Raw genomic sequence first — 13814 nt, 5'->3', positions numbered from 1 at the left:
ATTTAATTTCTATCTCTTGATTTATCATGCTAATTCTACAAATCATCTTTTTTCTGATCATAAATCATGTCAACCAAATCTGTTTTGCATATATTTATGGATGTGGGTTTCTGCGTGTGAGTGTGTGTGAGTGTGAGTGTTTGTGAGAGTGAGTGAGACTGACTGACTTCAGGCTAACCGGAACATGTATCGGCAGAGTTGGAATATAAGATCCAGATCAAGATATTGATCCCTTATGGGATGCTTTTAATACAGAGGGCACAGCAATACATGTTATTAATAATTATGAGTTATTACAGAGGATAATATTTCTCATTGTTATTTAAAATTTCAGCATTTCTTGTATAGTTTTGCATTTTTTAATTATTATAAATGCCTTTTTAAATGTAAAAGATAAGTAAATCTGATCTTTAACACCTCACAGTCCTTTATTTAAGTAGGACTGTCGTCTAAATTGGGCCTTGCTCCAGGAGAAAACTGCTATTAGTGTTTAGAGGCTGGGTTTATTCAGGTTTGGGGAGCTTTCGCCTTCTCTTGTCTGCTCTCTCTACACTGTGTGTTTTGCACTATAGCTGAGCGCTTTGGTCTTGTCTTTCCATCTCTGCCTGTATTTGCTTTTGGTGGCTGGGGAGTGAGTGTGGGATTGCTTCTGCTTCAAGCTGGTCCCCCCCAGTGGACTTGTAGGTCCCACAACCTGCAAGCAGACAGTGGAGTGTTTGATGCAATTGGAGTTTAATGCGAATGCGAGAGTGTGTTTCTGTTTTGTGCGTGTGCAAGCGTCATTTTATTTTGGCCTGACTAATCCGCATGCCTCTCGCTGGTTCCTGTCCTAACAGGGGGTGTCATTTGATCAAGTCAATAATCTGCTGATTGAACCTGCTCGAATTGAGGAGGAAGAGGTCTGTACCTACTGTTTCCCGTCCAGTCTGTTTTTCTGTCCCTCACTCACCCACCCATTTCCCCCCACCTGTTCTCAGAGGGAAAGGAAATTTATGGTTGATTCCAAGCCAATCACTAGGGAGGGACCCTTAACCACAATTCATTTATGGGCAGTGTGGCAAAACCTGGTGCAAGAGCACAGAAGATGAAATGTTCCAAACACTGGAGGAAAAGTTCTGCTGATGGACAGCATTAATTGTCAGGGTTGGAGTGGATACTGTGAAATAAGCTTTACTGAATAGCTGTTCACAAAAACGTATATTTGTGTAAATTTAAATAGATAAACTCCTGAGGCATTGTTTCTATCTGTGTCTGTGTGTCTGTGTCAGTGTGTCATCAACCAATGGACAAACTTTCATAGACTGTAATTCCGAGTGACTGCTGCTTCTTTTACTTCTGCATAAACTGTAAAGCAAATATATTAATATTACTATATAATGTAGGTGCAAACATTTTTTTTCTCTTGTGAGGTCCAATTTTGAGGAAAAACCGATTTGCAGATGTCACAGCACTTGAAACAAGAGGGCCTTCCTCTATGTTGCCTGTGTTTAATTTTCCAAGTATTCATTTGCCCTTATTTGCTACCCACAGTTGTGTTGTCCCCTTTAAGTTGAAAATGCTTGAACATTTTTGGTTCCTTTGTTCAGTTAGTTTTTCATCCAGCCATTTTGTTAAGAAATGCTGACAATGCCTCACAGATCTAAAAACATATTGTACAATTTCAAGTGTCTGGTTCTGCCACACTGAGCCTCTCCTGCCTCTGCTTTTGCTGCTTTGCTCCTTTTCATCCCCTTTCAGCAATGTGTTGCCCTGGAGTGAATGGGCTGGTTACACTGATAATGATTTCTGTCACCTGCTCCCTACAAGTGTTCATTATCATTATTATTATTATTATTATTATTATTATTATTATTACTAGTAGTAGTAGCAGTAGCAGTAGTAGTAGTAGTAGTAGTAGTAGTAGTAGTAGCAGTAGCAGCAGTAGCAGTAGTAATACTACAGGTGTATATATAACGCTCTTATTGCTGTTGTATATATCATTTAGATTTGTTTTCAACTTCTGTTTTGCATGTCTTGGTTTTTAAAATTGAATGTGATTGTGCATGAATACTGCACCTTGTGGTGTGTAGTCTTGATCGAGAAAATGAATTTTCCTTGTTACAGACCAGTCAGGGATTTTAATGAATAATATTACAGTACATTACAGTACTCAAAAATGTCCCCATCCAGGACAGCACAATCTCTTCATCTCTGACTGTGAAAACTTCCCATTTTCCCTCCACATGCCCCTCATTTGACCCTGTCCCTCTTCCTTTTTGCATGGCTTGCAAGTACACAGAATATATATAGTCTCCTTTTTAGTATTTATCTCATATTTTACAGCTTTTTTTTCCTACCACACATATGCATCATACATAGTACAGTATGTAAGGGTCCAGCTGCTGAGGGCTCCAGACTGTTCCTTCTGTACTGACAAAAGTTCCAAGTCTAATGTTAGTCACGTGGTTGACAAGTGATTAGAGCGCATCAGATTTTGGTTCATATTGACCCAAACAATCTCAAATTAGAATCATTTACATCCTACTTATATTGACCTTTAGGCTTCAAACTAGTGTTCTTCCAGCCATCATCCCGATAAGATCGACACCACTTTCTGGCAGAATGAGGGAAATCACTTAATCAAACAGTTTAAAGTTAATCTGAAAATGCGTACAAACTAAAAACCTAACCTTCCGTCCCCAATTTGTCTTGAGCCAAATGGTGATTTTGCAAATCTTCAATTGTATTTGTCCTGACTTCCCCCTCCTTTGCAGCACAACCTGACCATTTTGAGGCAAACAGGCGGCCTAGGTATCAGTATAGCTGGAGGGAAAGGATCCACGCCTTACAAAGGAGATGACGAAGTAAGAGCTTAACCTGGAATAGGAATGTGTTCAGTAAATCAGAAGTTGTATCATTTAAAATAATTTTATTTGCTTTGTTTCAACTGTGTCTGCAGGGGATCTTTATCTCCAGAGTATCTGAGGAGGGTCCTGCAGCCAGAGCAGGAGTTAAAGTGGGAGATAAACTCTTAGAGGTAAAGACCTGAAGAATCAAACCACCAGTGTCTTTTTTGTCTTTCACAATTCTTTCCTCTGTTTCTCAGCAAGATTTTTTTTTTATTTTTATGAAGAACCTTGTAATCAAGTTATTCCCTCTATTGGTGTATCCTAGGTGAACGGGGTAGACCTCCATGAAGCAGAACATCACACAGCAGTGGAAGCTCTCCGTAGCTCTGGTGCTTCAGTTTCAATGACGGTGCTACGGGAGCGTATGGTGGAGCCAGAGAATGCCATTACCACCACGCCATTGAGGCCAGAGGATGACTACTTTCCCCGGGAAAGACGCAGCAGTGGCATTGCCTTCAACATGGAGTCGAGTCCTACCGGACCTCGGCAGCGGCTGTCCACCTGCCTGATCCGCAATGACAAGGGGCTGGGATTCAGCATCGCAGGGGGCAAAGGCTCCACACCCTACCGCACAGGAGACACGGTGAGACCTGCCATGCCAGAGTGATGTTAACTGCACCTATTCTCTTTTCTTACTTGTGACAAAAGAAATCTTTAAAGACATATAAGATCAGGGTGTCAATAAAAACCGCTTTCAGTGTATTACTGTGTATTCATAGGAAGGGAATTTTTCACCTCATCTTTTATATCTTTACATACAATTTTAAAATGCGCTGTTCCCTTTAGTCTCAGGACTTTGGCTATTCACACATTGTTTAAAATTTCCCATTGAAGTGCAAAACTGCATTCGAATGAAGTCCATAGTAGATTCAGATCACAGGTTTCAGTTGAAGCAGAAAGATGATATGAAGAAAGCATGCAAGGTTGCAGACACAATCTGTCAGCCAGTAACTAATGGGCCTATTTATATGAGGTATGGTCTTGAGTTTGGGAAGGTGGGTCACAAAGTGTTTGCAGTAACTGTCTCAGCCACCAGGATCTGCGTTTAGTCATCACCAGGGAGACGGAGATATGAATAGCCAACCGTGACACTTGATATGTTCGCAGTAATTGGGCGGCGTGAGGTGTATATTTGGGCCAGTGCAATGCTACATTGCAGCTCATGCAGCTCACCAAGCCTACATAAAGGAAAGGACTCATAAACTTATGACTTAGGCGGTTCTGACTGTGTAAGTCTTGCCTTTTGAAATGGACGCCATGACTTGATTGCTTGTCGGCTGATGTGAGGAAGTAGTGCTGTAGACTTTGCTCCTGCATGTGTTAGCACATTATGGTTTTGTGTGGCACTGTAGGAGTTCAGCTGGATTTTATTTGGTTTAACAAATTGTGTAATTTAGCTGAGCAGAGGGGACAAAGTTTTTCTGGGCTTTTTAATAAGTGGTTTGTGCAGATGAGTCTAAATGATACTATCATGATACTACACGCATCAGTAAATGTATGTATGAGTTTATTTGTGAATGACCTAATATCAACATTAGTGGAGCTCTGGGTTGCTGTGGGTTCTCATAATTGTCTATTTAGAAGCTACTGGCTGTATTGAACAAAAGGATCTATTTTTGCCTGAGGTCCTCACTGTGGGATATGACATGCTGACTGAGTGGTAACTCCCTGACTAAACAGCTCACAGTAGGACACTGATTCATCAAAGGATTGCAGCTTGTTGCACCAGCCCCCCCCCCCCCCCCCCCCCCCCTTTTTTTTTTTTTTTTTTAATACGAGCAGGTCAAATTAGCAGCTCGTCTTTTATCTGCAGTCCTCCCTTTTAAAATGGAATGAGAAAAAGTACATTATGTTATTCTGAGGTGTCCGCAGATGTTCATAAAAGTCATAAACATGCTTCTTTTCTCTGATTTTTAGGGAATCTATATCTCTCGCATTGCAGAGGGTGGAGCAGCACACAGAGACAGCACACTGCGTGTAGGCGACAGGGTGATCTCTGTGAGTACTACCATTCCATCCCACATCTCCATCTGGGCCGTTGTAGTACATCGGATGATTAGTAGTGAAACCTTTCCTTTATGCTGTTTTCATAGATATGGGAATGTTCTTTTGCTTTTAAGACTTTACATTTTTCATTTGGTGTTGCCTCATGTTGGGAAGTGCAGTACATTTTGATTAATTGTATGTTGATATAGGAGCTATAGTTAATGGTGTTTTGGCAGGCTAAAGAACACAACCTGATAATTTATTTCATATTAATCAAGATCTGGAGCCTGTTTCCTGCTTTTGTGGAGAAGTTAAAGCAATATAAACTCACTTGGGTTTGAGCCCATGTTGAACACATCCAGAAAATTAATCAGTTTTTGCATTGATGCATCAAAATTCATTCATTAATAGCTGAAATAGTATAATAACGAAATACTCATACCAACCTTGCCAGACTGAGACTGTGTAGCTGTATTTGTTAAGTAATGCAGCGTTTAGTTTTTTGTCCCTAAGGGCTTCCTGCCCAACATATCTATGCTCTTTGCTTAGTTTCCTTTTTCAAACTAAGCTTGGCTTTGCTGTCCATTATATGTTCCTTTTGTGTTGCATGTTTTTACCCATTATTGTTCACTCACTATTATTGTAAATTCAATGACGACGACTCCTCAACTACACCCAACGTGAATCTGCTCCTTTGTAAACTGTAACTCTGCTTTCTTTCCCTTCTTTCTTCTGGCAGTTTTTCCTCTCTCTCTTTATTTTGTGGCTATTTTTGTAGGCCGCCTTTTCTCCTCTCTCTTGCACACGCACTCTCCGTCTGCATGCCCACTAATGCATTAAGTGCATCTCTTTGCCTTGCTTGGTGATGGGGATGGTGTAGGGGTGGAGTGGGCTGAGCCTGTCGGCCTGCTGCCATGGTAGACACGTGTTACTATGACAGCGGCCACGGCAGCGATTCAGCCGATGGTAAGAGCTGGTACTGTCGGGTCAGTGCTGACCTCTGCTTGTCAGTTTGGTCAAGTTTTATACAGTTTTTACAATTGTGCATGCCTGAAATCTGACCCTTCTTTTAATTCCATTAAACAATGTTAACAAGACTAATGACAGGCACAGAAGGGCTCTCCTTCATGCCTTTGTTGACTTAAGATCAAACTTTGTGGACAAACTACATGCTTCCACTGTTTTAAGTAAATAAAGGCAAGAAAGGGTGGGAACATATTCAGCCTTTTCCGTTAAAAGATGCAGGGCTAGTATTCATTTACTGATTTTAGGGAAATAAATGGAAACCATAGCCTTGCCTGCTCATAACTTCTCCCTTAGGGAAGCTCTAGTACCTTATATTGCCTGCAGCAGCCTGCTGTTACCTCTGCTCCCTCTTTTTCTCTACCTGTTCCTGTTCTCTGTATAGGTGTTGGTTCTTCTTTAAATAAATGTACTTACTTTGGTGCACTCATAAAATCTCTGTGGATTGAAAGCACAATGTGGTCGATGTTAAATAAATCTTCTGATGAGAGACAAATGTTCATCGTGCCAATGGCGAATGTGGCCAGCTGTCACTGAGTGTCCTTGTAGGCTGACTCAGTCCGTGACTGGTTTTACTGTCAATCCAGATCAATGGTGTAGACATGACAGAGGCCAGGCATGACCAGGCAGTAGCGCTCCTTACCGGCACCTCCCCCACTATCGCCCTCCTGGTGGAGAGAGACCTGAATGCACCAGGGGGCTCTCCGGGTCAATCCCGGGCACGGGCCCACTCTCCTCCACCCCCAGAACCCTCAGATTCTCCAGACCAAGAGGAGGAGGGCCTTTCCCTCCATGGGAACCACCTGAGTCGGATGGAGGATGAGTACCCCATTGAGGTGAGACTTCAGTGACAACATTTATGCCAAATAGCTTTTTAGCATTAGAGCATGCTGTAGGTTTACTCAGTGGTAATGTTTGTTCTTTTGGCCCCTGCCCTACCATTAACGCTTTCCAGTTCCAGAGAAGATGGTGCATGGTATGAAGACATATCCTAATTTCAATAATGGTGTAATATAGATGGTAGACTATTCATACCAGCATCATCCCCAGTCAGAGTATACTGCAAAGATAAAGCCATTCAGCTGCTTAGAGCATTAGAAACAGCTTGGCTTGTGTTTGTTGGACAAATTATAGAAGTAGGCAACCCCAGATGGCTGACTGCTACAAACATGACAGCTTGCTGATTTATTTGTTCAATAGTTGGCAGTAGAATCACAGCCTGATATTTAGTTCAGTAATTTGTGTAGCTCTCGTCTGCTCTCGATAAAATCCTTCTTTACTGCTTCTAATCCTAACAGGAAGTGACTCTCATGAAGTCAGGTGGTCCTCTTGGCTTGAGCATTGTGGGAGGCAGTGATCATGCCAGTCACCCATTTGGCATCAATGAGCCTGGGGTGTTCATCTCAAAGGTATTGTTATACAGCAGATATGAACTTGTTTGTTTTTTTTGTCTTCCTGAATATTTCTTTCTCTCTGCTGTTGGCTTGCATCTCACTTTCATTCCCCATCTCATGTTCAGGTGATTCCTCATGGTCTGGCATGCCAAAGTGGGCTACGTGTCGGGGACCGAATATTAGAGGTGAACGCCATTGACTTGCGTCATGCTACTCACCAGGAGGCTGTACGAGCCCTGCTGGCCAACAAGCAGGAAATACGCATGCTAGTGCGGAGGGATCCGTCACCTCCGGGGATGCAGGATATTGTCATCCAGAAGCAGCCGGGAGAGAAGCTTGGCATCAGTATCCGTGGAGGGGCAAAGGGTCATGCTGGAAACCCCTTTGACCCAACAGATGAGGGAATCTTCATCTCAAAGGTACTTAAATTTCAAACTTCTCCTTTCATTGTTCAACATTTGAAGACTTTTTGAACACGTTAGGAACAACTGAGAATTTTTTTTTTTTCTTACTCGCTATAAATGCTCCAGCCACCAGGTTCACTCACATTTATTCCAAGTAAATCAATGTAAATCATCTAAAAAAAAAAAAAAGTTTTGAAATGTGATTTTTGGGCCATTAAATTACACCATTAATGTTAAAACCGGCAGCATTCAATCACAGTCTGGGTAAAACTTATGTTCAAACAGGTGAGTTCAAGTGGAGCTGCAGCAAGAGATGGCCGACTGCAGGTCGGCATGCGGATCCTCGAGGTGAACAACCACAGCCTGCTGGGGATGACGCACACAGAGGCAGTGCGAGTCCTTCGTGCTGTGGGAGACTCTCTGGTCATGCTGGTGTGTGAAGGTTTTGACCCACACAAAGTTGCTTCTGTCGAGGTGAGACTCTATAAAGAGTTCATTTCTTTACCCTTACAGATGAACTGAAAGGAAACAACACCGTATAAACTAACTGATAACTTGCTGTAAAGCATCTGAAATTTTGATTTAAACTGGAAAAGTTGCAATCAAAACTCTGTTTGGGTCTCTTTTCAGGCATCTCCCGGCATCATCGCCAACCCATTTGCAACTGGCATTGTGCGTAAGAACAGTATGGAAAGCATCTCATCTATAGACCGAGACCTGAGCCCAGAGGAGATGGACATCATACAGAAGGTACAATTTGAATTGAGACTTTTGAAAACAACATGCACATAAGGTTGGGTACAAGCTGTCATGACCTCATGGAACTTGCCGTATTAAGACTCCTCAGGGCGCCTAAAAAAATACAGTTCTGTGCTCCGTCACTAGCAGCCACAGAACTGCTCGGTATCATCCACATGCCATTCAACACAACACATGAATCAAATGTTTTGTTCAGCAATTACATTCCACCACCACTGTGCTTCGACAGCAGTTTGGTGTCAGCAGGTGGAGTGGCGTTTGACTCACCCCAACCATGCACACACCACACATACCCATCTTTCTACCGGAGCAGCCAGAAAGCGCCAGCGCAGTTGTTTATTTTGCTCAGATTAGCTTTTGGGAGGCTGCCCGTACCAAAGGAATGTAGCGCCCTGTTAGTTTATCAGATGCTAGTTTTTGTTCCTCGACACACTTTTATCAGTTGTGTGGTTTTAGTTGTACAGCCTTTTAGGGCGCACGTGTATTTCATGTTGAAATTTACTCCAGCTAGCAGCACTGTCACCACGATTTACAAGACGAAGAGTAACTCTTTATAGGTCATGTAAGGATCTTAAAATTTGCTCTTCTACAGGAATCAGAGATGGTGAGAGAGACATCACAGTGGGAACGAGAAGAGATGGAGAAAGTGGTAGGTGACAATTATTGCTAAGACATATCAGAAAAATGCCAAACCTCAGGCTCAGGTTTGCCTGTCATTGGATGAATGAAGCTTCGCCTCTGTGGGTTTTGTGTTTGACAGAACTATTCCTGCAATGTCCTGCCTTGCATGCTTTTTCTGCTCACATAGCTAATGAATAGAGTACTTTTTAATCTGTGTGGATTCTATCCTTTCTTTCCCTCCTGTTTCTCTCTAATCTCTCCTTTACCTTTTGGTGTGTTTGGTGTCATATGGAATCATACAATCATCCATCTCCATACCACCTTTTCTTCTTCTCCTCCCACCCACTGTAACGCTTCCTTTTCCTCCTCTGTAAATCACCCACCCTCTTATTTCACCTCTCATTGCATTACTGTGTGGCTGTGTGGTTGGGTGGCTTCCCTACTTTTCCTCCTCCCCTTCCTTTCTTGGTGAAGGAGCGAATGCGCTTGGAGCGAGAGGAGGCAACTCGCCTGCTAGAAGAGGAGACTGAGGTGAGGAACTCCTCAACGGCAGGTCCTTAGACAAACTCTCCTGTCTCTACAAAACGGCAGCGTCACCACAAACACCCAATACTGCTGCCACAGGATTTCACCTTTCCTGGGTTATTCAGAAAGAACTAGAAATGAAATAGAATTTAGTCTTTTCTATTCCTTCAATAAATCATTCTTGATTGTTCAGATTGACTTAGTTTTACTGGAGAAGGCCCTGAGTTACACACACATTTGTCCAGCTGACATAAATGAAAAATACACCACATACTGGGCTTACAAACTGGCAGATATACCTCTGGCTTGTGAGTGAAAAGCCAAGTGGAGCAGGTTCTTACAGTTCAGTCCTGCTGAATATCAGTGTTGATACTTAAACACAGTTTAACGTCTGGAATAACTTATCAGAGTTACCCTCACACATCTATATTATTCCAGCCAAACCATCAGGAAGAATCCACTGTAGTCCTTTTTATTATGAGAGGGAGTGAATTTTGACACATGGCCTGACCCAGTGAAGCTGATTCACTTTGAACAGATGCCTGTTGTGTAATAAGCCTCCTCTGACCTCTGTTTCTGTGTATTTCCCTGTAGAACATAGGCACTGGACCTCTAAAACTTGACTACAAAACCCTTGCTGCCCTGCCAACCACGAGCCTGCAGAAGGTCAACAGGGTGAGTGTCTCTTTGCTCCCTTAAGACACGTTTTGATGCTAAATTCTTCTATTACAAAAGGATTGGTTGGCACTTTACAAAATAGTGCAGGCCTCTCATAAAAACTCCTTTGAGTCGTGAATTGTTTGTATGCTGAGAGATCTCTGCTGGAAATGTCCTTGAAAACTCAGAATAGAGCTCGTCATGCAATCCCTCATGTTTATGTCTGTGTGAAACTCTCGAGTGACCCATACCCGACCAGCTGCCGCTCCAGGAGCAGGAATGTGAACTCCCCTTCACATGCACAACCCTTAGTCAATGTTACGGACTAGTAACCTCAAGCTCCAACGCCAAACTCTTACAACTCTGTCTTACATCAATCAACAAGAGCAGAATTAACCAGATTGATGACATCAGATGAAGATCAAGGACCTATTGAGAAAGAAAAACAATGGGAAGACCAGAAGGTGAACAGGAAAGATGTTCCTTTCCTTTGTAAAGTTCAAAGGAGGCCAAAGGACAGGCGCTGTCCTGGTTGATTGTGTGTGAGAGAGATGTGGCATGAAGGGGGAAGGGGACAGCTGCCCTCTATCACCCAGTCTGTCCGCTGTGATATTTTAAACCTGCATCTGGCTCAGAATTGGATGGCGTCTCTTGAGTGGGTGGGGCACCAGACCGAGGGGGAAGGTGTCGTCAAAGAGAATCAGACAAGTGTCTCTTAGTGTGGGTTCTCAAAGTCGTTGGAGGAGTAAGTTTGAGTGGACATACAGCACTGTCCTGTTGCCGTCCTACAGTGAGTATAAAGCAGCTCACTGAACAAGAGTTGGTTTGTTTTAGCTTTTCTTTTTGTTTTGCTTTGCTCTTTCCTGTGTTTTTTTTTTTTTGTCTGATTTCCGTGTTAGGTGTGAAGATTACTTCATTTATTAGTTTTCAACACAAATTGTTTTTTTTGTTTTTTTTTTTGTTTTTTTTTTTGGTGAAGTTTTAACAAAAATTTTTTAACAAACGTTTTTACATTCAGACATGAAGCAAAAAATGCTGAATGGCCATTAGATAAAAGTTTGTACTGGATCTTGTTGTGGAGTTTGCTCCATCATGCTACCAATGAAGGCTTGACTTGACTTTCTTAAAAGAAAAGAAAAAAAAGCACGCAGAAGGTCATTTAACACCAACTACTGCAGTTTTGAAGGCATTTCTGGAATTCCCCAAAGACTATTTATTCACCTGGGTTATGACGGAGGACAGTGTTGACAGAAATTTCTAAAGTGATTAATGACTTCTGGAAAGAAATTCAGCACAGGATGTTTGTTCAAGCTAAAATTCTGCCAGTTTAAACTAAAGACTGGAAGCATGCAGTGTTCACGTGAGAGTATCAGTTGTTTAGCTCCCAGTTCCATGGACGTGCAGCCTTTCCCGGCATGGTTTACTCCGTATGGAGGCATGTTGGCGAGCTGGAAGCCTCGCTTTCCTCCGTCACACCAGCAGCCCAGCTGTCACTCACAGTCTGTGCCGGAGCCAAAACGGCACTCAGTCACATTCCATCCTACTGACCCTGATCCCAACGCTGACTCTGACAGTCAGCATGCAGAGACACATAAGTGCTTCACAATGCTTGTATTTGCATTTTGAGTATTCTTATCATCAGCAGATATGTCGAGGTCACGTCTGATAAATTCCAACATTTGAATATTTGTTTGTCTGGATTGACTCAAAGGTTGCCCCCCCCCCCCCCCCTTTTATAGGTTGAAAACATGAGACCTGTTGAATTTACACATCAGGTTTCTTGGCATGAGTTGGGTTCAAACGTTGTATATTTTCTCTTCTCATGCCACCAGCTGCCTCACGTCTGTCTGTTATATACAGTAGGGGTTGAAGGTGTGCTGGAGTCTGGTTGTCTCACTGCTCTGATAATATGGTTATTTAAGGCTGAGGCCAAAAGGCCCGAGCTGCAGTAATGTGTCCAGTGGCCTCCAGCACCACTTTACATCTTGAATGATGAGCAGTGAAAAACTCATCTTAAAGCCTTCAGGAAAGATTCAGTCATGTCACTCCTTAACAGCCAGAGGCTTTAGTCAGATTTCTGGTTATCAAAACCACAAACTGAGACAGTCTAACCTTATTTTAGTGATATGTGAATGGTTAGTTTTATTACTGTTCTCAAAATCGTCAAACTAGCAGCCCTAGTTATTAACAAGCCTTTTCAGTTTCTCCTCTTTTTCTAAAAATAAAATAATCCAGCCTTTATTCTTTTAGCTTCAATCAGCGATCATTTCCTTGGTGTGAGTGATGAGAGCCTTCTCCCTCCTTTCATAATGTTTCCTGTCCTCCCTTCTTTCCTTTGCTCCTGCTCAGTTTTCTACTTCTGAACCTCTTACTGCTCCCATGGAGGCCCCCCTGCCGGCTCAGTACGGAGCCCCTTTAGAGCCTCTGGGCTTCAGCTTAGGTCACTCCACAAATCCCCTCAGCCACATGGATCCTGAGTCCTGCCCCGGTCTAACCACAGAGCACGATTACCTTCTGGGATCCCAGTTTTCCCCCAATGGGACCCCCCGTGCTGACAGTGCTGGCTCATCAACAACCATAAATTCCACAACATTTGCACCTGAAGAAGAGGAAGAGGAGTGCCTGGTGGACTCCCAGCCCATCTCCTTCAAAGAGAACCCCTTCTTGGTGGCCAATCGCAAGGGAAAGGGTCTTCCCCCGGGGGAGCAGCTCCTGTCGGGGCCTCCTGTGGGCTATGGGAGACAAGGCCAGCTACAGCCATGGTTGTTCAGCAAGGCAAGACGCCTGTCTGAGTTCTGAGTGTGGTTTGGAGGCAGCATGGTGTGTCACTGCACACAAGTTTGTTGTTCTGCTGTGTTCCTTTGTCGTTTTAACAGTCACGCTAACATGATGCCAGAAATATCTTGAGTGTTGTGTATCTAAAGCTCTGCAAAGTAACAAGAATGTGAACAATGTTGAATTATTATTTAGCGTCTTTTTTTTTTTTTAAGGCAGTACTATAGAACCCCCCCCAACTTGATTTTTAAGGTTTAGTTAGTTTTCTATGAGCTTTATTAGTCAGACAAGTTTTTATTTTATTTAATTTTTTTTTTTATGAATTGGAGTTGGGGGTGGGGTGCAATTTGCTGCTCTAAATGAATGGCCCTAATGCATCGCAGCACGTGGGGTTGGTACTGTTCACTGCAGTGTTTTCTTGAAGTGGCAGTTGTGGTTAAAAAAGGTTTTATGCGCTTCTCTTTCTTATTTTTCTTGAGGAAGTCTGTCCAGGGTTGAGACAATTTGTCTCAGGGTAATAAGGAGCTGATATGTTGTGTGGTTTTTGCTGTGACCACAGAGCTTGTGGCACCTTGTGAGTACTTGTGCTCAAAGTCAGGACCGACTGGCATGTGCGTCCCAACAGCTGCGAGCAGGGTCATAGGTCACCAAGGAACACGACCAGCAAATTGCACAAAAAGTGCATGTTTATCAGCAAGAACTTGTTGTTGGTTGAAATTAATGGAGGATTAATTTGCTACAGGACTAACCGGCACAACTTGTGTTTGTTCTTTCTTTACTGT

The 13814-nt window shown here is 42.8% G+C and overlaps 1 protein-coding gene across 1 annotated transcript in view; it reads left to right on the top strand.

Moving 5' to 3' along the window:
* Nucleotides 1-13814, top strand: part of scrib (scribble planar cell polarity protein) — a 57053-nt gene that overhangs the window by 31729 nt on the left and 11510 nt on the right. Inside the window, 12 exon segments of the mRNA XM_029528677.1 lie at nt 837-899; nt 2754-2843; nt 2939-3016; nt 3154-3471; nt 4806-4886; nt 6485-6733; nt 7196-7306; nt 7417-7710; nt 7981-8169; nt 8326-8445; nt 9047-9103; nt 10195-10275. Coding sequence (XP_029384537.1) covers nt 837-899; nt 2754-2843; nt 2939-3016; nt 3154-3471; nt 4806-4886; nt 6485-6733; nt 7196-7306; nt 7417-7710; nt 7981-8169; nt 8326-8445; nt 9047-9103; nt 10195-10275 — 1731 coding nt within the window.

Source organism: Echeneis naucrates, chromosome 20 (assembly GCF_900963305.1).
Source record: "Echeneis naucrates chromosome 20, fEcheNa1.1, whole genome shotgun sequence".
Lineage (NCBI taxonomy): Eukaryota > Metazoa > Chordata > Actinopteri > Carangiformes > Echeneidae > Echeneis > Echeneis naucrates.
This window is presented reverse-complemented; position numbering and strand designations above follow the sequence as displayed.